This window comes from Grammomys surdaster, unplaced genomic scaffold (genome assembly GCF_004785775.1).
Source record: "Grammomys surdaster isolate TR1022 unplaced genomic scaffold, NIH_TR_1.0 343, whole genome shotgun sequence".
Classification (NCBI taxonomy): Eukaryota; Metazoa; Chordata; class Mammalia; order Rodentia; family Muridae; genus Grammomys; species Grammomys surdaster.
This window is the reverse complement of record NW_021604762.1, coordinates 2781007-2807187: the sequence shown is the minus strand read 5'-3', so window position 1 is coordinate 2807187 and position 26181 is coordinate 2781007. Positions and strand designations below refer to the sequence as shown.

The following is a 26181-nucleotide window of genomic DNA, read 5'->3' as shown; positions in this document are numbered from 1 at the left end:
TAGTCACATAAGTGCCTCTGAGGCTGCTGAAGTTATCCTGACTTTGAGATGTGATGCTGTTGTCAGGGAGACACACTTCCAGCTGCTTAGGTCAACCTCAAACTTCCCAGATTAGAACAAAGGCAGATTTCTCTTTATGCTTAGAATGGGGTCTAATGACAGGTAGACCTCTGTTTACCCCCTAGAGGCACTGACTGGATCTTTAGTCAGTATGCTCTCTTGAATTTCCCTACTGTGTACGCCTCTTGACCTCATTGCTTCCTAGGAGGAGGGGAGGCACAATAACTATACAAGGACTTGTTTATTACGATGTGAAGTGAGTATGATAATATGCTACTTGTGCAATGGGCAAGTATTATAAGTAGTGTGAGTTCATTATTCCCAATTTGTAGATGGAGGCTGTTAAGCTCCTACTAAATGCAAAGGATGGATCTAGAGTTCTGTCACATTTTGTTTTGTGCCCTGGTTCCTTGATTGTGTTTAGTGACCCTCTTAAACAAACACCAGAGAGGAAAATGTTCTGTGGGGAAGTGCACAGTGGAATGGCCTCCTCGTTGGCACTGAGGGCAAACTTTGTGTCTGTCACTGTCTTACCTGTTGGAAGTGTTTCCATTTCCTCTTCACTCAGATGTCATAGCCTTCCTACCACCTTGCTCTCAAGCCTGAAAGTTTAGGTGAGATTGTAAATACAAAGGACTTAGCAGCATACAGGTTGTGGTTATTGCTCAAGAAAGCTGAGTCCTTTAGTGATTGTACTTTATCCCGGCCTCCCTGTTCAGTGACTACTGGCAAAGATTAAGCGTTACAGTACTAACATACAAGGGGCTACCGTCCCAGAGCAGCAAAAGTGAAGGCAATGGGAAGTAACAAGAGAATGATGAGAAACAAAAGTCACCCATCCCACTTCTCTTTACAGAGAGATATAACCAGACACTTATCACTGGACTGGCTATATATCCTGTCTTTCCTTTCACAGAAACAAGAGAAGAAGCAATGCACATTTTGGCTCCCACACTTTCCTTGGTCAGATGAACTCACTCTTCAGTCTTCTGCATTCCTGACTGTATTATCTCCTTCCTTGCCCTTCACTGAGAAACCTATATCTAACCTTTGAAGGCTGGCACTTCATCTGAGTCCTGAAGCATTAGCAGAGGTGCTTCCTTGTCTGCTATAGAAAAAGGAAACCAAAAGGCTGAGTATCTTAGTTTTTTTTTTTTTGTGTGTGTGTGTGTGTTATTGTGAGACAATACTCTAACAAAAGCAATTAAAGGTGGGAAAGGAATTATTTCAGACCACAGTTCAATGTTATAGTCCCTCATTTTGGAAGAAGTCACATCAGCGGGATGTGAGGTTACAATTCACATTACTTCTACAGTTGGAAGACGGTAACAATAAATATGGCGTGGCGCTGGTACTCACCTAACTTTTTCAACTCTTGTACAGTCCAGGGTCCTCTGCCCAGGAAATAGTTCCACCCACAGTGTGTGCATCTTCTTACTTGAATTAAGATAGTCAAGATAACACCCCCCCCATAGACATACCCAGAGGCCCATCTCCCAGGTGGCTACAGCCTTTGTCAACAACACAGTTGACAACAACCATTCAAACTCAGCACAGAGGCACATGCCTGAAATGAGCCATCTTCCAGAGTCTGAAGCCCCCTTGAGCTATATAAGATCTGTCTCCAAACAAAATAAAATAAAACAAAAAACAGACAAGCAAAAATGGGAGAGAGAGAGAGAGAGAGAGAGAGAGAGAGAGAGAGAGAGATTCCCAAAAGACAGGTGAGGCTAAAAGAATCCAAGACAAAATGTAAGTTCAAAAAAGACTAAATGATCATTTTAGTATTTTACTTAATAGCAAAGCAAATTAAGCTTCTCTTGGCATGATGTTGATGTTAGCAGGTCTATTTCCTAGGGGGTCATCTCTTTCACCCCTGAGAGAACCCTCATAGGGCTAGACCATGCCCTGAGTGTTTGGAACAAGTCAGCTGATACACATACCAAAGCTCTGAAACTTCACACAGTAGAGCAGGCAGTAGGACAGACTGAAGAAAGCCTGGGGCCATAAGAAGCCCAGAGTAAAGTCTGGCTTCTCTGCCATGCTCAAGACTCTGCCCACCCTTCCCCACCCCATACACACACACTCCTTTGAGACATAATCTTGTGTAGCTCAGGCTGGCTTCAGATTCTTGATAGGTACATAAAGGTGCCCTTGAATTTCTGATGCTCCTACAAGTCCTTAGGGTACAGAAAGCACCACCATGCTAAGCTTACCTAGGGCTATGTGCATGGTAGGCAAATGTTTTACCATCTGAGCTACCTGCCCATCCACTTCTCTCTCTGCCTCTTGAATAGTGATGCCTAAAACACAGTACATGGAGAGAAACCCAGCAATCAAGTAGCAAGACAGAGAGAGAGAGCGAGAGCGAGAGCGAGAGCAAGAGAGAGAGAGAGAGAGAGAGAGAGAGAGAGAGAGAGAGAGAAACTAAAACACCCAAAAGATATATGAAACTAAAAGACCCTGAAGCAAAACAGCATATGACTTCTGAGAGCTGGGAGCTCCCCAGGATAACGGTTAATGCCAACATTTGAACATGCTGCCTACTGCCCTCACCTTACTTGGAGGGTCATGACTCAAATCTGCATATAAAGGCTATGAAAAGGCCAGAAGAAAGACAACTGAACCCATCCCACTTCCTCTATTGAATGCCCGTAGAAAACACTGCTTTCAACCACGACACTTGTGGGTGAACCTGGATCTTCTGCCTTGATCTCTGAATTCTCAAGGGAGTTTGCTATGTTCTATTCTCTTCTTTTGCATAGTATTTTTTTGCATAAAAATTCTGCAACACAATGAGAAACTGAGAAATATGTAGAAAGTTCATCAACCTGCAAAGCTGAATCCCCCAGTAAACAGCCAGGAAAAGTTCAATGGGTCCTGGTTCCTCATCTTCATGATGAAGACAGTTAAGTGTGGGATGTGTGGTGAACCCTCTAACCTGTAGCCGTGATACGTTCAAAAGCAGCTGTGAGCCAATTCAGTCAGCTCCTGCACTGACCCACAAACAGTCTAACTGTCTTCATTTGTTTAAATCTATATTTACTGCTTATACCCAGTAATGGATCCAATTTTTAAAGAGCAAGTATAGAGTACAAAGTAAGTTTGTCCCACTGATTCCCCATCTGGTGGAGCCATACATAAGAAGAATATTGTGTAATAACACAAATGTCTGCCAACTAGCTGAAGGGTGACATTAAGGCCAGCTCTGAAATCCCCAACATCCTTGAAATACTTAAGGTGCCATCTTTTGGGGGAGTAGTTCAGAGCTTTCTGAAAAAACTGATCCCAGATGTTCTAGTAGACTGCTGTGCATATGAACCATCTCAGGGCCCTGTTCTTCTACCAGTGTCTCCCTTGGCTATTGATACTGCTTATTCTTCCTCTTCATGTTGGGAAGGGCCACATAGGGTCAGTGTTGGGCCAGGCTTCCAGTCCATGGTTCGACTGCACACTTGTGAGTCTAACACTGACCTCAAATGCCCAAACTAGCCAGGACACAAGGTGGTATGTCGGACCAACTGGGAAGAGGCCCACACATCCTAACTCTACTGACTTTGCTCCTTCCCCATATTGAAGCCAGAGGCAGAGATAGAGGGGGTGGGGAGTATCCTTCAAGAATTCCATCTAGAGGTGTATCACATCAAATGCGTCTGTTTTCCAGGCTATACTTGAATGCTTGCTGCGGAGATGGGGCTGTCCTGGTACTGCACAGCTTCAGTAGCATAGGCTAATACAGAAAAATACCCAGGCAATCCTGCCCTTCCTGCATCTTGTCACTGCATGCCTTACGTCTCTTTTTCATAGTCCCAGTTCCCACTGAGTGGCTGTCTCTGGCTCCTTTTCTGTCTCTGGATTCTTTCTGTCTGGGTCTCTTTTTCTCAATGTGCTCTCCCTGCCTTTGTCTGCATCTCTCATCTATTTTCTCTTTGTTTCATGTCAATGGGAGACTAAGAAGAAAGACCAAAGGGTGATCTTTTAAGAGAAAGTGGATTATATAAATATGACCTTAACTTATATTTTAAAAAAATTTTTTTAAAGGAAGGGAAGAAAGATTCTGAATCTAATGTTGTCTGATTTGGTCTTTGAAAAGTGGTCAGAGGGCTAGATCCTTCTTGGGGAACTTTGTTCAAAAAGAGAAGCTCATTATGACCTGGCATTTTAACTTAGTACATGCCCAGCACCAACTTCCTAAGTCTTCCTGATGTGCTTAAGAGAAACTTTGTATTGGCTAAGTTTGAGTGTGAAGCACAAGCTTTGTTCATAGATGAAAACAGAACAAACAACAACAACAAAATCCTACTCCCAGAAGTCCAGGGATGCAGCAAATTCTATACAGTGTCTCTGGGATGCATCCAGCTGTAGAATCCAGAAAGAAGCCTACCTTATTGGCTTACAGTCTACCCAAGAGCTTTCTAGATATCTCTCCTAACAGGGTGATATCAATCAAAGATCCTTGGAGAGAGAAGAGACACCAAGACAAATTTCTTTCCTTGTGGGTATTGGGACACAAATTTACTTAAACAGAATTAGCAGGAATTCAGTCATACCGTCTGGAAATATTTAGGATGCATAAGAGTCCATATATATTCTTAGCATCAGAAATCAGACAATACATTTACAGGGGAAAAGAAACTTAGAAGAGAAAGTTCAGTTTGCTTAATCTTCCAAAGGGAGAAACTGAGTCTAGAAGAGGCAATGCTATATCTGAAATGGTAGAGGATGCATAGGTCCTTTCTGTTCTCTCTGTCAACTGGGGCTTTCTGAGATGTTCCCATCTGTTAAGCTCTATGAACTCTCTGAGGTTGGGAGGCTGGGAGGCTGGGAGGCTGGGAGGCTGGGAGGCTGGGAGGCTGGGAGGCTGGGAGGCTGGGAGGCTGGGAGGCTAGGAGGCTGGAATGCTCAGAGGCTGAGAGGCTGGGAGAAGGATGGGAGGCTGGGAGGCTGGGAGGCTAGGAGGCTGGAATGCTCAGAGGCTGGGAGGCTGGGAGAAGGATGGGAGGATGGGAAGATGGGAGAATGAAGGCTGGGTTCATGTGCCAGAACAGTGGGAAAGAGGGTGGTGTGGCTGCCATGTCTGCTGACCCACAGAAGGAATTTTCCCCACTCTGTGTTATCATGCCAAGTTGTCAGTCTCCTTGGCAGGCAGCACTGAAGCTAAACCCCGTCACTGGCAGACAATAGATAGTTCTATTCTGAACACTCACTCCTCTGGCACCTCCTGCAGAACCGAGATGCTTCACTGCTTCTAAATCTGAGCCTGGTTTCTTTCATGTCTCCCTCTCCCATGGCCAGTTGGTGGATTAGAGATTATCTCAGAGGATGGAAGATACTTTTGGACTCCCATCCCTTTCAGCCCTGATTAAGGGGACAGCCCATGGGTTACTTGCAGGCCAGATTTCCAGCCTTGAAGCCAGTACTCGCACAGAAGCCCACAAGTGTTGCCCAGCTCCTGAAGCTTGACTTTGAGCCTCAGTTTCCCTTTCTGCAAATGGAACTAACCCACTACAGTCCTTATGCAGATGTTGCTTGTCAGCTTGACTGGACTGGTAATAAACTAATGGGTAAGATCATGGGCAGACCTGTAAGAGATTACCTTCATCACATTAATTGGTGTGGGAAGGCCCATCTTAACTGTGGATGGCATTCTTCCCTAGCAGGATAATCCCACACTGTATAAAATGGAGAAAGCGAATTGAGCAAATGTGTGTTCCCACTGGCAGCTGTGATGTAATTCACTGCAAGTTCCCCGCTGCCCTGAATCCCCACTGAATCCCCTGAATCTGTGATAGACTATACTTTGAACTATGAGCTAAAACAGTCTCCTTCTCTGTAAAGTTGCTTTTGTCAAAGTATTTACATAGCAACAGGTAAATAAACTACCAGAATCTTCCTCTGACTTCTGCCTTTCTGGGAGATATAACCCCCAACCATGGCTTTTAGGCTACGAAGGGCTGGTGTCTTCCTAAGAGATCTGAGGCATGAAGATAGCTCAGGACAACACTCACCCAGAAGTTCAGCTCCATCTTCAAGACCTGTCATCAATGTTTGCTCTCACACAGATACCAGGTCCCTCGAGCTCTCCTGAGAGAATATGCCTGTGTGCAAAGGCCTCTCTCTTCCTCCATCACTCTCCCTTGCTTCTCTGCCCACTTCCCTTTGCTTTCGTTTTCACTCTTTCTTCTTTCTTCCCTTCCTTCCTCTCTCCCATCTTTCTCTGACCCTAGTCCCACACTCTCCTTGGCTCTGTCTGACTGGCCTCCCTCTCTTCCTCCTTGCCTCCCTCCCTCTTTTTCTCTCCCTAAAGCTCTGGGGTATGTCAAGGTGGCATATAGCTAAAAGTGGTTTGCTCCGGGTGTTTTTCCACCAGAGAGCAGTTAAGTGCCTTATTTTCTTCACTCTGGTGACTAAATTATTCTCTATGTGTTAAACAGTGTAATTAAACACACACACATGAGAGTGAGCGGGCCCCTTCCTCCACCCTTCCTTGTTCCTTGTCAGCAGAGAGAGTGTCAGCCCCAGCCTTCAAGGTCTGTTAGTTTTAATTTGAGTTGTGGAATTAGTAATGGGTTTTGCTGTTACACTGTTGTGGGAAATAGATCGCTCCTCGTGCAGGGTTTGGGCACCATTTCAAATGAGTATTTGTTAAGGGGAAAGCCGTCCTTTGTCGTGTTCTGCTACATTACATCAGATTTATTTCCATTGTTCTGAAAAACACCGACCAGGAGAGAGCTATGTACATCACTCCTGGGCAAGCAACAATTGAACATGGCTTCCTGTTCCTTAGCTGACTTGGAAAAGAAATGCAAAGAGCTCACCTTTTGTGGCTAGAATATTTCAAGTATTTCCTGTAGGCAGCTCTAGGACAGCCCAGGCACCTGTCACTGGGAGGCCTGAGGGACTTGCTTTCCTGAGCCTGTCATTGGCAGAAAATGACTGAGTGGGTTGGTGGTGAAAAAACTGGATGCTGGAGAAATGTAATTGAATGGAGAGAGCCCAGCAGGGCAAAGTTGAGACAAAACTGCAGGCGGCAACGATTCATCTGCATCCTTCTGCCGTCATCCTCCTCTGCCTGATGAGGCCCATGGAAATTCTGTCAAGTTTTTCCTTGTTCTGTGGCATTTCATGTCATTAGCAGTCTTTTCCTTGGTGCTGTCCAGTAAGGCAGCCACTAGTTGCCCATAGAAGAGTACGTTTAAATGCAATCTAAATGTAAATGAAATGAAATGGAATCAAATTAAAAGCCAATCACTTGCCTAATAGCAAGAGTTCAAGGGCCACATGTGACTAGTGATTCCTGTGTGAGTGCGACGGTGTGTTAGTCAGCATTCTCTAGGGCAACAAAACCAAGAGAGTGAATACATATTAAAATCGGGCTTATTAGACTGGCTTATGTGATACGACTACAGTAGTCCAACAATGGCAGTCCCACAGCAGACAAGCCAAAAACCCAGCAGCTGCTTGGGGTCCAGAGATGGTCAACCTTCTGCTTTCCCAGAACAGGACTGTTCTAGACATCTTGAGAACCAGGATGCTGGGCCTGGGGACAATGACATTTCTGTGCCCTTTCTCCTAGGAAACTCATTAAGATACTAATCATGGTCTCTAGGCTTCTTTCCTGCTTGGCTGGCTTGCCTCCAGCCTGCATGACTTGTTTGCACAAGTTCAATAAAGTCACCCCTTGCTCCAGGTGGGTCTAACTACATGTCAAAAAGTCTGCCTGCAAGTGAAGTACTTGCCTTTCTAGACAAATTTGACTCTTGTTTGGACACAACAGAGAGAGCAGCAATGGCCACTTAGATTGTAGCCTTTTGTACTAAAGCCACACATGAACACCCCAGGGGGCCAAGAGCACCTTACTATACAGGACCAGAGCCACTCCATCTAGAGCAACACATTGCCTTAGTAACTGTTCAGACCCTAAATACAGTTTTGTTCCATTAAACCAAGAAGTTAGATATACAAACTTTTCAAAATGAAGTCTAGTTAAGACAGAGCCTGCTCACTTTGCACATGCGCAGTCAGCCTTCATATGCAAAAAGAGCTTTGTGAGCACCTGGGTCACACTTCATTCTCTTAGTTCTGAGGTCATTTAGAGCTTTGATTCTGTCATCACTTGGGTAGTTCTCCTTTATTTCCATTATTAAACATGATGAAAATGTTGCAAAAGCTTTCTTTAAATTTCAACACTTTTCTTTGGTGACTGAGGTAAAAATTACAGTATAGGGATTCCAAGGTAGTCCAGACTCGCTTATCTGCATCTCTGGGTCAGACTGTAAACTATGAATTCTGTTTACTGTGGTGCCTGTGCCTCATTGTGCTACATCACACAGTGTTTCCATATGACAGGACGCACAGCCTGACCAAGCTAGTCTGCTGTTACCACCTTACATGTGCAGAGTAAGATGGGATATTTATATTAAAAAAAAAGGTGTTATTAAAAGACAGGAATGCACACCCCTACACATATACACACACCATTCACACAAACATACCACTCACACACACATATACACACATATACTCACATACACACACACACCACACACACACAACACTCACACATATATGCATACACTTATAATCACATACATACACATACCACACACACATATATATATACATACGTATCACATATGCACACACATGTGCACACACAGATGCCCTCTTCTTTCGTCATTATTTACTAAATGCTTAAAATGTCCCTTGACTGCATTTCAGGTTCCTTCTTTCTGCATCAGATTTGTTAAAGATGCCCCAGAGCTATAAGAATTCTTAAATCGGAAGAATTATGGTGTTAATTACAAATCAACTTTTAAAAAAAAAAGAAAGAAAACTCACACCGTTTTTTATATTAAATACCCACAACTGTTAACATTTGGCTCAGTTTATAAAAATCAAATTGATATTTTAATATGTTTGCATAAATTAAAAGATAGTTGTGTTCTTCAAATGACACTAAGAGAAGATAAAGCCACAAGCTGGCTAAAGATACTTGTGCCATATACACCCAAACAAAGATGTACATGCCAAGAAGATAAAGAAGTCCTACAAATCAATGAGAAGGACAAGCCAGTGGATAATGTGTATAGGATATGAATATTCATTTCTCAAGGGACGGAGTACAAATGGAGAAGAAATATATTGAAAAATGTTCAATCTTACCACTAATCAGGGAAACAAATTAAGACCACAAGGAGTTGCTATTTGCTCACACTAGATGGATACTAACGAGAAGCTTGCCGATACCCAGAAGCACTGAGGGTATAAGAATGGAGTTTCTTCCTCAGAAAATAATGTAGCTGACTTAGAATGCTTGTATGCATATTCTACACCCAAAGCTTCCTTTTCGAGAGATCTAAGCTGGAGATACTTAGGACAAGGTAGGCATAGCATAACATTTCATTAAAGCAAAAAGAAGAACTTCCATTGTCAATGGAGAGACTACTGTATACATTGTAGGTTAGTGTGTGAGATGGTGAGAGAAACAAAGCACAGTTACTTGTTAACTTGTGGGATTATGAAAGGAAGTGGATGGAGATTATTGTGCTTTGTACCGCACCTAATTTTAAGCACTTTAAGTACAACTAATATATAACTGTCTGTATTTAAAGTACAAACGCTGATGGAATTGGCAGGTGTCTACTCATGTGACATCCTCACCACACCCAGTGTCACCCTCAAGAGTTGTAATGCATTCACTCTTACCCCTTCGTTTATGGGTGAGCATTGAATGTTTTCTGTCACAATCACATTAGTTAAACCCGCTCATACAGAGAGTGCTCTTTTGCACTGTTTTCCTTCACTCACCGTGATGATTTGGGGACTTAGCTATGCTGTTACACATGTCAACAAGTATCTCTTCCATTAAAGAAGCCTTACCATCTTTCCGTGCATTCAGATGTTTGTATACTCAGTACTGTTAGGTGCTGCTTGGCCAATCCTTTTTATGTCCGCTGACATCCATCCCTTATACCTCAAGATCCTAATTAATATCCCCCAGTACCTTCAGATCTGCAGACTTCTTAGAATACGTAATCAGTGTCAGGAGAGCTTTTGGATCAAACTGGAGTTAGCTAACGACTCCTTCTGACTGATCTAAGTTCCCCATCACCCCTATCCAGACTGATATGAAGGAAACCTAGCCCCTAGTACTACTGTGTCTGGGGATGAGATCCCCAGGAAGAAGTCATTTATAAAAGACCGTGGCCTTGTATAAAAAGGAATTGAGAGCACAGAACTGGTCCTCTCTTCTATCCTCCAGATGGAATCAAGACAATCTGTTGCTGGTGGGCCGTCTCTGACGTTTTGTTACGCAGACCAAGATGACTAAAACAGTCTCCCCCTCAGCAGAGGAGTGTAGAGAAGGTTGCACTCAGCCTGATTCATAGCTCTTAAGGTCAGCAGAAGGGGAGGTTTCATGCCCACCCACACACACACACCTTCCTGAAGCCTGACTCATTGGCTTACCCAATTCCTCCGTTTCTGCTCATCCACCATTGACCTACCTCTCCTATGTTTTTCTTGACCCAAGAGTCTCAGCAGCAGCCAAACTTGTCCCCAAGCATCAGGCAGGGCTTTTGCCTCTTGCACTTTCTGTTTCTCAGATCACTGCAGTTGAGACTTCCCTTATTTTGCTTCCTCTTTACAATGTGGGGCAATTAGGGGAGAGAAGAAAGGAAAGAAACACCAAAGTCCCCTCCAAAGTGACAAGTGGGAAAACGGAGAGGTCCTTTCTGGGACACAAGATAGTGATATACTGTCAAGTTCTACAGATGGACAGTTTGGAAAGGAGGAGACATGGTAGGTGTGAAGCATGTGTGTGTGCACTCATATGTGTGTGTACACAAGTGAACCTCAGTGTTAGCTGAATGAAACTCCTTCTCTGTCCTTTCTGTTACCCATCAAGAGTCTCTCCCAGAGGTTGACGTGAAGTCTTACCCTGACCTTGGAGCCATTGGCTGTTGATACTGCCAGGAAAGGAAGAGTCAGTTTTCATAATGGGTGTAGCCCCTGTCAGTCAATCATGCTGCAGGAGATGGCCCTACACCTAAGTGGGCATGAGCAGCGAACACTAAACTCAGTACAAAAGACAGAAAATGAGCATAGAGAATTGAATGAATAGAAGACAGAGGTGAATCTGTGAGAAGATGATCAAAATAGAGTTTATGAAACTCTCAAAGAAATAATAAAAAATATTGTTTTAAATAAACAGGATTTAAAAAAAAACCAGATCCATCCCCAGAGTGACCTATGCCCTGCAGCAAATGTCCATCTGCCACTGTGACACTACACAGCCCAGTGAATGAGCAAACTGTGCAGAACAAACAGGAGAGATATGATCACCTTCCTACCTGCATCCTTCAGACCCCTGAAACCAGAGCCTGCCCTTGAGTACAAGCAAGTCCCTTGTCTTAGAAGATGTCAGGCCACTACATAAAGCCATTTATGCTCAAAGGATAATGGTCATTGTACTAATAACATTACCCATCGACCACTTTCTATTTACCAGTTATTTGGTAAATAATGGTGCTAGACATTCTATGAGCACAGTTTCTTCTGAGTTCCAGAATGACCCTGCTATGTATGTAGAAATTATCTTCAGTTTACAAATCAGGACAGTGACTTTTAAATGGGCATGCCTAAAGTCTGGCCAACCCATTACTCAACTGTGGGCAGTGGGGGCTCTCTAGAATGAGCTGGGGACTCATCCCCAACTTCTAAGACCTGTGAATGATTCTGACAGAGAAATGAAACTAAATCCTTTAAACTTTAATTTTTACATGCAATTATGGGCTCCTTACTCTCAATCCCATAATTGTGTTATTAAGGGTAACTACAGTGTGGTTTTCATAAGCTAAAATTAGGTCATTGCTAGACTTTCTCACAAACTCCATTCAATGTCTGATGGAGAGACAGGAGGCTGGGTAATGCTGTGTTGGTTCCCTGGTCCCTGCGCACGCACACAGTTGGCAAACCTACAATTCCCTACCTCTTCATTACTGGGTGTCACTGCCATTCTCTTGAATTGACAAGCAATTTCTATCACTGTTTTTCTGCTCTGAATGATAGCTTGCTGTTACCTCAGCTCTGTCAGTGTTATTTAATTTGTTGTGGGCTCTCTGTATAACCTCATTGCAGATGACAAGGCATACAGAATATTTTGGTCTGGTCTTTTTTCTCCCCCAATAACTAAACTGAAGAAACTCATATATCATACTAGGCAAAAACAACCCAAATTGCCTATATTTAACCATTATTTTAACCTTAGGTTAAACTATATGGAGCTGACTAGGTTTAACTATTTTCGATCTGTAACAATGCTAGTTTTACAGTGCTCAGTCTAATAATGCCAATGTAAATTATTCCTATCTTATTTGGGAGAAAATTATAAGTACAATTTCCCTCCGAATGTGCTGAAACAATGACACTTAACTGGTGATATTCTGCCTGAGAATTTGTGCTATCTCGGTAATTTGCCACATACCACTACCAAGTAACTGCAAGATAATTGCAAAGTTATTTTAAGTTTGCATGTGTTTTTCTAGGATTCACAAGTTGTAGCTGTCAGTTCATATTCTTCTCTTATAAGTGAGTTCCCCGTGTTCTTTCATTCTCTCTCACTGGTTTTCTTCACTGTGAAACAGCAGTGAGTGGGGAATGTTGACTTCAGGACCTTGTATCCCACCTGATTAGCCCTTGGCCCAGGAGCTTCAACAGCAGGATTTAAGACTTACAGGGGTTCATCATATCCCACTAATAAAGTGAATTTGTGACTGAATTTGAGGCTAGCTTCACAGGCAGAGGATGTGAGGTCTATGTTGTAGGATTGCATCAGTTATACCTGTATAGCTTCCTGGACAAGAATCCTAAGCCTTTATTGACCATGTTTCAAGAAAGCTAGATGCTGGCATTTAATGAACCCCTACTGTATACAAACTTCTTGGTTGGGCCAAATTTTATGTAATGCCATCACAAACCCTATAAGTTTGATACAATCAGCCCATATAGGTAGGTAGGTTGTTTCCTAGACACAGATGCTAGATCCAGGACGTAGGTAGTAAAAATACAATGCCAACTTTAAAACTCATGTGACCATTCATGCCACCACCTTCCCTCTCCTCCTTGTCCAACTCATCACCTAATCTTCTAGGTTCTGCCTGTAAAACAACCCTGGGCTTTGTCTACCATTTACCATCTTTTCCACTAACACTCTACCACTAGCTCTCCTCCAACCTCCTCCGGTCTGCGTGAGTTCCCACCTTCATCTGGTCACCTACTTGTTTAAGAATCACCATCCTGTCTACAGGTGCAATCAGAACAAAGCTTATATGCCACCCCAACACACACACACACACACACACACACACACACACACACACCACACCCTTGCAGGTGATTGTCAAAACCCCAAACAAACCAAAGCAAATGAAAAAAAAAAGTGTTTTGACTTTCCCAATCTTCCTTTCTAGCCATTTCCCCCCAATATTTAACTATTCTAGCCCCAACTAAACCCTATTAAACCTTCCAAGTTACTTCCTACTCTCCTACACCGTAAGACTTCACACGCCAGCTTCTGGGGCCTAATGTGTACTTGCTACTCAGGGCAGCTGCAACCACTTAAAAAATTACCCACCATTTTTCCAGCTGGTAAATTCTCCCTATGAGGCCTGATTCCAATGTCACCACCTATGGGAATGTCCTCCCAGACTGTCATGGGAGCTATAGCACCTCCTCCTTAAGGCCATGAGCTTTGAACACGTTTTTAATTGAGGAGTGTCTGTTGAATGATAGCCAGTTGTTGAAATGTCTAATTCATCTTCCTCACTTGGTAATGAGCCCCTTGGGGATAAAGATCATGATGTATTTATCTTTGGACTGCCAACGTTCAGAAGAGTGCATGGCACAGGGTCAGTGCTCAATAAATGTTCATTAAATGGACAAATGCCCTCAGAGTCTCTGATGCACGTGAGATCACACCGAGAAGCTAGTTCAGTACACCAAGCTGAACATGAACAGGAAGCATGGATATTAAGTTTTAGTTGAGGCTTGCCCACCCAGGGTCTCTATGTCAGGGATAGCAGAGGTCTTAGTCTCAGATCTGATAGAAGTGATCTGATCAGAATATTTTGGCAGTAATCATTTTGGTTTTTCTCAGCAGAAAGAACGGACTTCAGACATCTTTCTGGAGCTAGTCATGGCACATGACGCAAAGCCTCTAGTAGAAACCTCCGTGGTCAAGTTCAAGAATCAGGACTTTAGGTCCTTACGGGATCAGTGCCTGAGCAGGGGTCGGCTGTTTATAGATGATACATTCCCTGCTGAGGCATCTTCCATAGGCCAGAAGCTGCTCAAGGGAAAGCGCCTTTCAAAATTGGAGTGGAAACGACCACAGGTGAGTGAGCCCCATCTGGGATCACAGGAAGCTCTGTGAATCTGGGGGCTGTGCGCCATGGCATCTCCTTGTGAAAAAAGGGTGGTCCAGTCTCAAACCAAACAGGAAAGAAAAATACGATTCATCTGGCTTCTCTGCTGCAGTCTTACACCCAGTCCAAGAAATGGGAGAGCTCTGTGCTTGGAGGCAGAGCCTGAACCACGGCTTCTAACTCACTTCTGATAATGACTGCAGCTAGATTAAAACATCTCAGTCCTATGACTGGGGAAATGGCGTGTCATGGTTACGGAGGCTGTGCTGGATGGTCTCTAGGGTCTCTCCACCTCCTTAATTGTGCCCATCTATCAGTCTGTCGCCCTTTATTCTTTTCAGGTGCCAGTGTCTTTATGTCCCTTTCTTCTTACCCAACAGAATTTATTCAAAAAGAATATATCATGTCAGTCATTTATACTACAGGATGAAATTTAAATAATTGCTCTGCCTTTCTCTTTTATAATCACATTCTTAGTCTTATAAAGGCTTGGTCATCCATAAAAGGACTTCAGACATCACAGACACCTGTGACATCGGGGTGGTCGTACAGGGCGGCAATTGAATCTCCCTGACTCCCCCACTTCATCAGATGGCCACTAACTCTACCTTTCAGCAAGGTGAGCCCTGCTGGCTTCTAGAACTATCTCAGTTTTGAAGCATGAAGCTCAGTAGGGAACACTGCCATGGGCTGAAGTTTCCCATGGTCTCATCTGGACTCTTATAAATTCAAAGGAGCTCAATGGCAAATGTTTTGGGGTGACTGATGTTTCTTTCTCATGCCTCCAAAGCTGCCAGCCCAGCCTAAAACAGGAAACTAGTACAAGGGCTATTGAGAACAGTTCAGTTCGCAGGCACTGCTTATGTGCCAAGCACTGAAGTAGGCATACTGAGTAGCACCAGACTAGGCTGTACAAGTGGTGATTTCTGATGATACCCTGGAAAGTATGGGATTATCTGTCTTGTCCAAAACATGCAACTAATAATTTTAGTTACGCACATGGGAAAAAGAACTCAAGACACCAAGTTCTGAACAGAAAACCTCTTGACTTAGCTGGGACAATCACATCTCTAGGAGAAAAAGGGACAATGGAAACCAGGAAGAGTTTCAATGCTAGTTCAAGAAAGCTGGATGCATTAATAAGTCTTGTGTGGTTGGTCCCATCAGCCGTTTGTAGTAGGTCCTCAGTCATGACTCTCTTCCATCTCTACCACCTAAGGAGGTGGAAAAGTCTATTTCAGGAAATTCTGAAGGGTCATTTTCTCTCCTCTGTTGTTTTGAAAGATGAGATTCATTTAGGAAGTATTTTTGCTTCCCTCACCAAGGTGCTGAGCAGTCTATGTGAGACCTTATTTATAGCGTTGAGACATTTATAACACTCCTGCTTAGAAAGGGATAAGAGTGTCTAATTAGCTAATTTCATCAGCATCTCAACCTGGGGAGCAAGGAGAAACTGAGGCAAGTAGAAATGACTCATACAGGCTCAGACCAGTAATCCAAAGTAAAGGCAGTTAGAAGCCATGTCCATTTTTTCCCATCATGCTTCACACCCTGGGACTTACCCATACTCTAGCCATTGTTCATTTCAGCATATAGTTTCAAATATCATACTATTGATGTGTTCCTTTCCAAATTTAGTAATACTGGTCTTTATATAACAGTTTCTAAAACCTTTCATGTAGAAAATCTTACTTGTAGTGTTTATGGTTTTTACTGTTACAAGAAAGAAAATAGGTTAGGACAGATGATACAGCTTAACTGAAGGGACATAGTTAGAGAGAGGAGAGAAGGACCCAGGAGTAAGATCAAGATTCCCAAGGCCACATGCTACACTTTAACTCACATGAACTCCGGTGCTTAATAAGGGTTTTATTAGAATTTAGAGAAATAAAAAATGCATGAGTGTGTAGGCAACTGTCTACAGGTGACATGTTCAGGTTTCAAGCTCATGTGTACAAATAAAAAAAACTTTCATTGGCCAATTTCCCACATATGCTAGCAAAGAGAAAACCTGGGTATATACTTCTTCACTGAAGTATCTCTGACTACTGTAGCTTCCAGATGTGACTATGTGAAAGGGCATGCATACAAGAGCCATAACTAATCTGGCCCAGGCCTCAGAGTAAGGTCGACACACACACAGTGTTATGATTTTAAACTCTTTGATAGATTCTTAAAACTATCATGAGGGACTATCATTAATTCAATTCTGGATATAAAAGCAAAACAGAAGAATGACCAGTCTGAAGTCACACAGCTAGACAATCCAATACCTAAATACCTGACCTCACAATATATTGTCCTCTATAAGGTGTCATTGTGCCCTCATGTTATATGTTATATTCTTGGATTTTGGTTACCAGAGATAATTTAAGCACCATTAGACTCTGCAACCTCATACGGTCCACCAGGAGCCGATATCTCCAGAAAGTCAATCTCTCTGTTCTTAGACCATCTCTTTGTTCCATTTTGTAGACAAAAAGTACTGGGGGTGAGAACCAGACTGTGCCGTGCTACATATGATTATTTTAAGGAGGACTAAATGCAGTGCTTAGCATCTAGCACATTGTGATACTTACTAAACACTAGCTATTGGTTCTCTGATCCCTCAATTTTCTTGGGCTTTCATAGACCAAGAATTTCAATTTCAACCCTCACAAAATCAGCAAATGTTTCCAAGGAGAAATATAGGTCATAAAAAATGTTAGAGGCTCAGTGGCTGGTGGGAAGGGATGTGCAAAGGACATTACCTCTCACTTTCTGTATCCCACCTCTGCTTTCAGTCAAGCCTCGCCTATAGCTTGCTTGATGCTTCTCCATGGGTCTGATCGGTTCATCTGAAACTTGTTCCTAGGCTCCTTCGCCCATCTCCTTATTCTAGTTCATTCTAGACAGTGGGAAAACTTAAATATAGGAACTGCTATTCTTCCTGGATTATCTATCCACACTTAGTAGATTCAACAGTAACCTACAAGTCAAGTGCCTAAGACTTGGGCTCAATTTTCTGGGCCTACCATAAAACAAAGTTGTTTCCTATCCCATAACTCTTTCTCTGTCTCTCTTTTTCCTTTCACCTCCTGCATTTGTTACTTTCCTTGTGGATGTTCAAAATACCTGACAGAAACAATGTAAGGAAGGAAGCATTTATTCTGACTTACAGTTTAGGGGTGTAGTCCACCAAGGCTAGGAAGGCATGGCAGCAGGAACAGAAGGCAGCTGGTGGTATTGTGTCCACTGTGTTCACAGTCAGGAAGCAGATAGAGATAGAGATAGAGATAGAGATAGAGATAGAGATAGAGATAGAGAGAGAGAGAGAGAGAGAGAGAGAGAGAGAGAGGATGCTGCTGATGTTCATCTCAATGTAATGATTCCACTCACACTGACAGTGGGTCCTACTATAAGAAGCTTTCTCATAGATATCCCCACAGGTTTGTTTCCATGATGGTCCTATGGGGTTTCTGTCAGGGCTGACAACCACGATCAACTATCACGTCTGCAATTCTTCCATTCTCTTCTCTTTCCCTCTAACAATGATCCAATGAGGTTTCTGCTGAAATGTTGTTGAAGGGGAATGTTTCTCACAGCCTGAACCATCCTGTTTCTCTTTAAGGAATGTCCAATCTCGATCTTCATTTCAACTTGGGCTCTGCAGATGCCTGTGACCTTGTAGAGAGGAAACTCAAGGATACATCATTCTTAGTGTTTCCTATAACCTATGATCCCAGTAAGATATAATGCCAAGAATTAAACATGGGATATGTGTATAATGAATCCCCTAAATTAAATTTGGTACTTAGATGGCTCCCTTTTAGGGGAATTTTTATTCTATGGGTAATAGTAAGAAATCCACTTGCTGAGTGTGTACACAGTTGAGATATTATACTAAGAGCTTACATGAAATTTGTCATGTCATTACCCTCACAGCCCTGTATGGTGGATGATATTACTCTCACTAAATAGATCAGTGGTGTCTTGTAAACCTTTCTGCAGTAATGGAGATGCTCATTCTTCTCCATTCACTGCCATGGGCTGTAGTCAAATGTGTCTACTGAGTACTTGAAATGTGGTCACTGTGAGGAGGAGACAGAAATTTTAATGTTATATAAGTCTAAATCAGTGGTTCTCAACCTTCCTAATGCTGTGACCCTTTAATAATGCTGTAGTGACTTCTAACTATAAAATTATTTCATTGCTACTTCATAAATGTAATTTGCTACTGTTATGAATTGTAATGTAAATATCTGATATGCAGGATATCTGATATACAACCCCCAATGTGGTCACGACCCGTAGGTTGAGAACCACTGGTCTACATGAACACATACAACTATAGCTACCATAGTGGACAGCACTGAAGATGGGAAATCTTCACATTGTCACCAGTGTTGATAGACCAAGGGACTGGGATGTCACCTTCAACCCCATCCAGAGAAAAAATAGCCCAGTTTGCTACCAAAGAATGGGCTACATGTCTAAAGCATGTTCTCTAATAGGTACCTGGATCTCAACTCACAGCTTCATTGTGGAACCAGTCTTTGGTCACCCAGAGCAGTGCATTTGCCTGCCTAGGAAAAACAACATCTTCACTTAGTCAGAGTAGTTTGGGGGAAGCACATTCACTCATTAGAAGTGACTCACCAAAGTGTATTGTTCAGAAAAGGAAGAGGCAAAAAAACGAAGAAAAGAAAAGAAAAAAAGAAGATGCATATCTGAATGTGGGGTAAATTGTGAAGATGTTCTATCATGTAACAGGTGGCAGAAGGTACCAGCATAATTATACCAACAGCCAATTGCCATTGAGCCAGAAAAAAAAAAATCTGTGATGCTAACACATCAGAATTCTCTCAGAAAAAAATAGGAAAGGAATTATATTGCCACCTGTCCAAAGAAAAGCCTAGTCACCATCTGGAGGGGATGTGTGACAAGATGAGGAGTCTAAGTGTCGCAGACTGAACATCAAATGTTCACAGAGGCTTGTGTGCTGAATGCTTCATCTCCAGATGATGGCTGTATTTTGGATGATTCTGGAAGTGTTAGGAGGTAGGGCTTAGTAGGAGGAAGTAGGTCATTGAGGGACATGCCTTTGAAATTTATACCTGGTCTCCAATGCCTTGGCTGCTCTCTATTTCCTGTCCACTTCCTCCAAAAACCATTTACTCCCCGATGTTACTACTAAGGGTATCAACAAACCAACTTCCCAAACTGTGTTCCAAAACAAACCCTTCCTCTTCTAAGTCTTCCACAGGCATTTTAGTCATGGCTGTGCAAAGGTAACTATTTAATTCATATTCTCTTACACAAGACCAGTACTTTGTGTGGGAAATTCATGAGAAGCCTTCAAAGAAAATACTGTGAGGCAAATACTCTTATACAGAGGTGGTACCTCTAAAGATGGTGGAGATCAGTTACTTCCGTGATGCCTTTTCTGGTAGAATGTTTGCCAAGATTTGCATTACATGGGTTTCTCACATTCCTAATATAACAGAGAGTAACCCAAACCTGGCCTGGAGAAAGGAATCTACAGCCTAGACCTAAGTCATTATGATTACTTAATTTAACAGTTACTTAGTTTGATGATTAGTGGAGGCTTATTTATTATTCAGATTTTCCAAATATGTGACAAAATGTATAATATACATTTATATATGTGTGCATAATTATATAGTGCTGATATATAATTATATAGTCTCAATGATTTATCAATATCCATATTGACAATATATGCTCATATATACTAATGTACCTATATATAACCTATTGATGAATTTACGAGGAGAAATTTATTACAAAGTATTGATTACAAAGTTATGGATGCTAAGTAATACCATGATATGCAGTCTTCCACCTAGAAACATTGGAAAGTCTTATGTCAGAGGCCTGAGAGCCAGGAAACCGATAGATGTGATTCCCCATCTGGGACCAGGAGAAAATCATTTTGTCATCTCAAGCTGGGAACAAATTCTTTCTCCCCTTTGTTATAGTAAGGCACTTGATGGATTGATCAGTACGGATGTTCCCACCCACACTGGGAGGGTAGACTGATTTACTGAGTCTACCAATTCAAATATGAATCTCTCCCACCCATTCTTTGATAGACACACCCAGAGAGAATATTTACCAGATAAATGTGATCCAGTTAAATTGCTATAACACATTAGCTACTCCAACTTCCTTTGGGATATCTAACATTCTGAACCTCAAAGATTCTGTCTATCTCACAGAATCAAATACTTCAAGCTGGGAAAGACTTTAGCTACTAGCATGTTGGGAGGAGAAGAGAGTCTCACGGGGTAAACTGATCTGGAACATATCACTAAACTTCTCTGAGCCTGATTCCTTGCCCCTGATGGGCCTCAGATTTGCCACGGGATCACTTTTGGTTTTGAATGTTACCTTTGGCTGACCTACTGATTCACAGGTATGGAAGGCAAGTCTCCACAGCCTCAGGTCTACAAAGCTGCCAGCTGATTCTGAGTCACTATCATGTGGTAGTTCAGCACAGATCTGTTCTAGGATCTTATCACAAGCACTTCCCCCACTGCCCTGGCTTGCCAAGGCCACTTGCTAATCTGGGACTTTCCCAGGCCCAGAGCTTGCTCTTTCTCAGCCACAGTTACACATGTTCTGTATGGGCTTTTCTCTGGGAATCCAGATGTACAACCTCAGATGCCTCTGAGATTCATCACCATACCCCTTCCCACCTTCCCTCTCTGGTTGAGGGCTAAGGTTCTCAGGCCCAGCATGAGGAATGAGGCAGACTTTTAGGGGACAGGAGTTATAGATACTGTGGCCCCCTTTAATGTAATCAGTCCCACTGCTTTCTAGGAAACTTGATATTGGCTATTAATTTCAGGTCTATTCTGTCCCTATCTAGCTACTTTTCTTCTTCTTCTCCTTCTCCTTCTCCTTCTCCTTCTTCTTCTTCTTCTTCTTCTTCTTCTTCTTCTTCTTCTTCTTCCTCCTCCTCCTCCTCCTCCTCCTCCTCCTCCTCCTCCTCCTCCTCCTCCTCCTTCTTCTCCTTCTTTTGGTATATTTTGGGGTTTTCTAACTGCTTTTGTTTTTGTTTTTGCTTTTGCTTTGGTAAAAGGATGTGTGTTTCTCAAATGCCTTCATAACATATAGCAAAAGAGTCTAAATGCTCCTCCTATTGGTCCATGTAAGTGCTATTTCCTGTTATTAGAAATCCTGGAATGAAACTATTTTTCATTCCTACATAAATTTCTACTTGATGATAAGCTAGCCTAAGTCAGTCTGGTATGTGATGTCAGCATGTGTGTGTGTGCATGTGTGCATATGTGTAGATATTCATGCATTTGTGTTTACTCATGTTGTACATAAGACTTGACTGGCATCTTTTAAAAATTTAATTAAATTTAATTTTTGTACTTATTCACTTTACATCCCAGTCACTGACCCCCCTCCTTGTCATCAACTCCCACAATCCTTTCCCCCTCAGCCTCTCCTTCTCCTTTGGGAGGGTGGACCCCCTGGATATCTCCCCACCTTGACACTTAAAGTCTCTGAGAGGCTAGGTGCTTCCTCCCCACTGAGGCTAGACAAGGCAGCCCAGCTAGAAGAACATATCCCACGTACAGGCAACAGCTTTTGAGATAGCTCCCGCTCCAGTTGTTCAGGACTCATATGAGCAGAGAGGCCTAGGTTCAGTCTATGCATGTTCTTTGTTTGGTGATTCAGACTCTGAGAGCCTCAAGGATCCAGGTTAGTTGAGTCTGCTGGTCTTCCTGTGGAGTTACTAGCCCCTTTGTGACCTACAATCCTTTCTCCCATTCTTCAGTAAGAATCCCCAAGGTCCATCCACTGCTTGGCTGTGGGTGTCTGTATCTGTCTGAATCAGCTGCTGGATGGAGCCTCTCAAAGAGCAACATGCTCCTGTCTGCAAGTATAGCAGAATATCATTAATAGTGTTAGGGTTTGGTTCTTGCCCATGGACTTGGTCTCAAGATGGGCCCGTTACTGATTGGCCATTTCCTCAGTCTCTGTTCCATTCCCTGTGCCTGCATTACTTGTAGACAGGATAAATTTTGGGTTGAAAATTTTGTGGATAGATTGGTGTCTCTACTGATCCACTGGGGTCCTGTCTGAATGCAGGAGGTAGTCTCTTCAGGTTCCATGTCACCAGTGTTGTGAATCACAGCTAAAGTCATCCCCATTGATTCTTGGGCATCTCCTTTGTTCCAGACCATGTCTCGTCCTGGAGACACCCCCCCCCCCATCTCCTCATCCCCAAAGGCTGTAGATTTCCATTCATTTTCATGACCATCTAGCCATCTCTCTTATCCTTCCTAACACCTGATTCTGAATCTCCCATTTCCCTCCCCCTCTCCCCTTCCTCCCAGTTCCCTCCCTCCATCTGCCTCTTATGACTATTTTATTCCCCCTTCTAAGTGAGATTCAAGCTTCCTCACTTGGGCCTTCCTTTTTGTTTAGCTTTTTTGGGTCTGTAGACTATTTTATGGCTAACATCCATGTACAAGTGAGTATATACGACATAGGTGTGGGCCAATGTGTCCTTGAACTAGAGAGTAGGGCATCTGTATTCGAATCTGAACGTTTGTGGAGTTGACCAGCCCAGAGAGAACTAAAAATAGGTAATATTGAAAAAGGCAAGAAGATTTTTGTTCAGAAGTGTGCCCAGTACCACACTGTGGAAAAAGGAGGCGAACATAAGTCCGAACCAAATCTCCATGGTCTTTTTGGGCAGAAGACAGGTCAGGCTGCTGGATTCTCTTACACAGATGCCAACAAGAACAAAGGCATCACCTGGGGAGAGGATCCCCTGATGGAGTGTTTGTAGAATCCCCAAAGGTACATCCCTGGAACAAAAACGATCTTCACTGGAATTAAGAAGGGAGAAAGGGCAGATCTAATAGCTTATCTTAAAAAGTCTTCTAATGAGTAATTCCACTGCCTTATTTATTACAAAACAAATGTCTCATGGCTTTTAATGTATACCATAATTTAATTCATACACCAAATTCAGATCATGAATGGCTAGCAGTGTTTTTTCTTGGACAGTCCTGATTTAAGCAAAACTGACTTGTCGTAAAGTGGATATGATCTTTATTTTAAAGCTCTCCCTTTCTCAAGGTAAGATTGGACTTAATTAGTAATGTTTTACTTTCCATAAATATGGGAGTATCTCCTCAAACCTATTAAATGGTTTTATACTTAGAGTTATATAACTGGATATATGAATATGTTTAAACACTGAGAAAATTCTATCACTGACTCAGAAACAAGAAGACTCACCTGTGTTTCAGTTTATGCTCACTGGCTTCTTGCAGGCAATGGCTAAACACTGGGAAGCAGCTGTCTATTCTTGACAATGCTGTTTTAATTAGAATTCCCTAGATCAAGGATGCTACCTTTTACCACTGAAAGGAATTTACTGAGGTTTATGTATGATATTAAATAAAGAGTACCTAACACTTTAAAAAGTGAGTATATACTATGCATGTCCTTTGGAAGCTGGATTACCTCACTCAATATGATATCCTCAAATTCCACCCATTTGCCAGAAAAATTCAAGATGTCTTGGTTTTTAAGAGCTGAATACTATTCCATGGTGTGGATGTGCCACATTTTCTTTATCCAGTCTTTAATTGAGAGACATTTATGTTGTTTCCCATTTCTGGCTATTACAAAAAAAAGCTGCTATGAATGTAGTTGAGCAAGTGTCTTTCTGAGACGTTGGAGCATCTTTGGATATATGCCCTGAAGTGGTATAGCTGGGTCTTGAGGTAGAACTAGTTCCAGTTTCCTGAGAAAATGTCAAATTGATTTCCATAGTGATTGTACAAGTTAGAACTCCCACTAGCAATGAAGAAGTGTCCCTCTTGCTCCACATCCTCGACAGAAGGTGCTGTATCTTGAGTTTTTTATCTTAGCCATTCTGATAGGTATAAGATAGAACCTCATGTTCATTTTTATTTATATTTCCCTAATGACTAAGGACTTTGAACATTTCTTTAAGTGCTTCTCACCCATTCGAGAATTCTCTGCTTAGCTCTGTACTCCATTTTTAATTGGGTTATTTGGGTTGTTGGTGTCTAACTTCTTGAGTTCTTTGTAAATTTTGGTTATTAGCCCTCTGTCAGATGTAAGGTTGGTGAAGAATGTTTCCCAACCTGTAAGCTGCTGATTGTTCTATTGACAGTATCCTATGCATTACAGAAATTTTGCAGTTTCATGAGGTCCTATTTATCAATTGTTGATCTTAGAGTGTAAGTCACTGGTGGTCTGTTCAGAAATTTGTCTCCTATACCAATGTGTATTTCCAACTTTCTCTTCTATGAGATTTAATGTATCTGGTTTTATGTTGAAGTCCTTGATGCACTTGGACTTGAGTTTTGTGCAGGGTGATAAGAATGGATCCATTTACGTTCTTCTACATGTAGACATCCAGTTAGTCTAGCACCATTTGTTGAAGATAGTTTAATTTTTCCATTGTTTAGTTTTGACTTCTTTATCAAAAATCAAGTGTCCATAGATATGTGGGTCTATTTCTGGGTCTTTGATTCAATTCCATTAATCAACATGTTTGTTTCTGTACCAGTTTTTAATCACAGTTGCTTGAAGTGCAGCTTGAGGTCAGGGATGGTGATTCTTCCTGAAGTTCTTTTATTGTTCAGGATTGTTTTGGCTATTTTGTGTTTTTTGTTTTCTCTTATGAGGTTGAGAATTACTCTTTCAAGGTCTATAAAAATTTGTGTTGGAATTTTGATGGGGGATTGCATTGAATCTGTAGATTGATTTGGTAAGATGGCCATTTTTTGCTATGTTAATCCTACCTATCCATGAGCATAGGAGATCTTTCCATCTTTTAATATCTTCTTCAAGGACTTGAAGTTCTTGTCATGCAGGTCTTTCACTTGGTTGGTTAGAATTATACTAAGATATTTTATATTATTCATGGCTACTATAAAGGAAGTTGTTTCTGTAATTTCTTTCTCAGCCCATTTATCATTTCTATAAAGGAGGGCTACTAACTTCTTTGAGTTAATTTTGTATTCCTCCACTTTACTGAAAGTGTTTAAAAGTTGTAGAAGTTCTCTAGTAAAATTTTTGGGGTCACATATGTATGCTATTATATACTAGTGATACATACAACATCATACAATAGTGATATTTTGACTTCTTCTATTCGAATTTGTATCCCCTTGATCTCCCTTAGTTGTCTTATTGCTCTGGCTAGAACTTCAAGCACTATATTGAATAGATAGGGAGAGATTGGACAGCCTGTTCTTGTCCCTGTTAGTGGAAATGTTTTAAGTTTCTCTCCATTTAGTTTGATGTTGACTATTGGCTTACTATATATTGCTTTTACTATGTTTAGCTATGTGCCCTGTATCACTGATTTCTTTAATACCTTTAACATCAAGGGGTGTTGAATTTTATCAAAGACTTTTTCAGTATCTAATGAGATAATCACGTGATTGTCTTCTTTCAGTTTGTTTATATGGTCGATTATGTTGATAGATTTTCATATATTGAACCATCCCTGCATCCCTGGGATGATGCCTACTTGATCTTCATGGATAATGTCTTTGATGTCTTCCTGGATTCGGTTTGCGAATATTTTATAGTTTTTTTTGCATCAATGTTCATATGAGGAGTCAGTCTGAAGTTCTCTCTCTCTCTCTCTCTCTCTCTCTCTCTCTCTCTCTCTCTCTCT

General features: G+C 41.9%; 1 protein-coding gene and 1 pseudogene across 2 annotated transcripts in view; both read left to right on the top strand.

The window, feature by feature from the left end:
- The first annotated feature begins 14227 nt into the window (after positions 1-14227).
- Capn13 (calpain 13) overlaps positions 14228-26181 on the top strand; it is a 74605-nt gene continuing 62651 nt past the window's right edge. Inside the window, exon 1 of one of the 2 annotated variants that reach the window (XM_028778992.1) lies at positions 14228-14455. In XM_028778992.1, the coding sequence (XP_028634825.1) occupies positions 14258-14455 (198 nt within the window). In that variant the 5' untranslated portion in view covers positions 14228-14257. The remainder of the gene's footprint in view (positions 14456-26181) is intronic. The other variant, XM_028778993.1, reaches the window with a different exon arrangement.
- Positions 19878-23406, top strand: LOC114630687 (annotated as a pseudogene).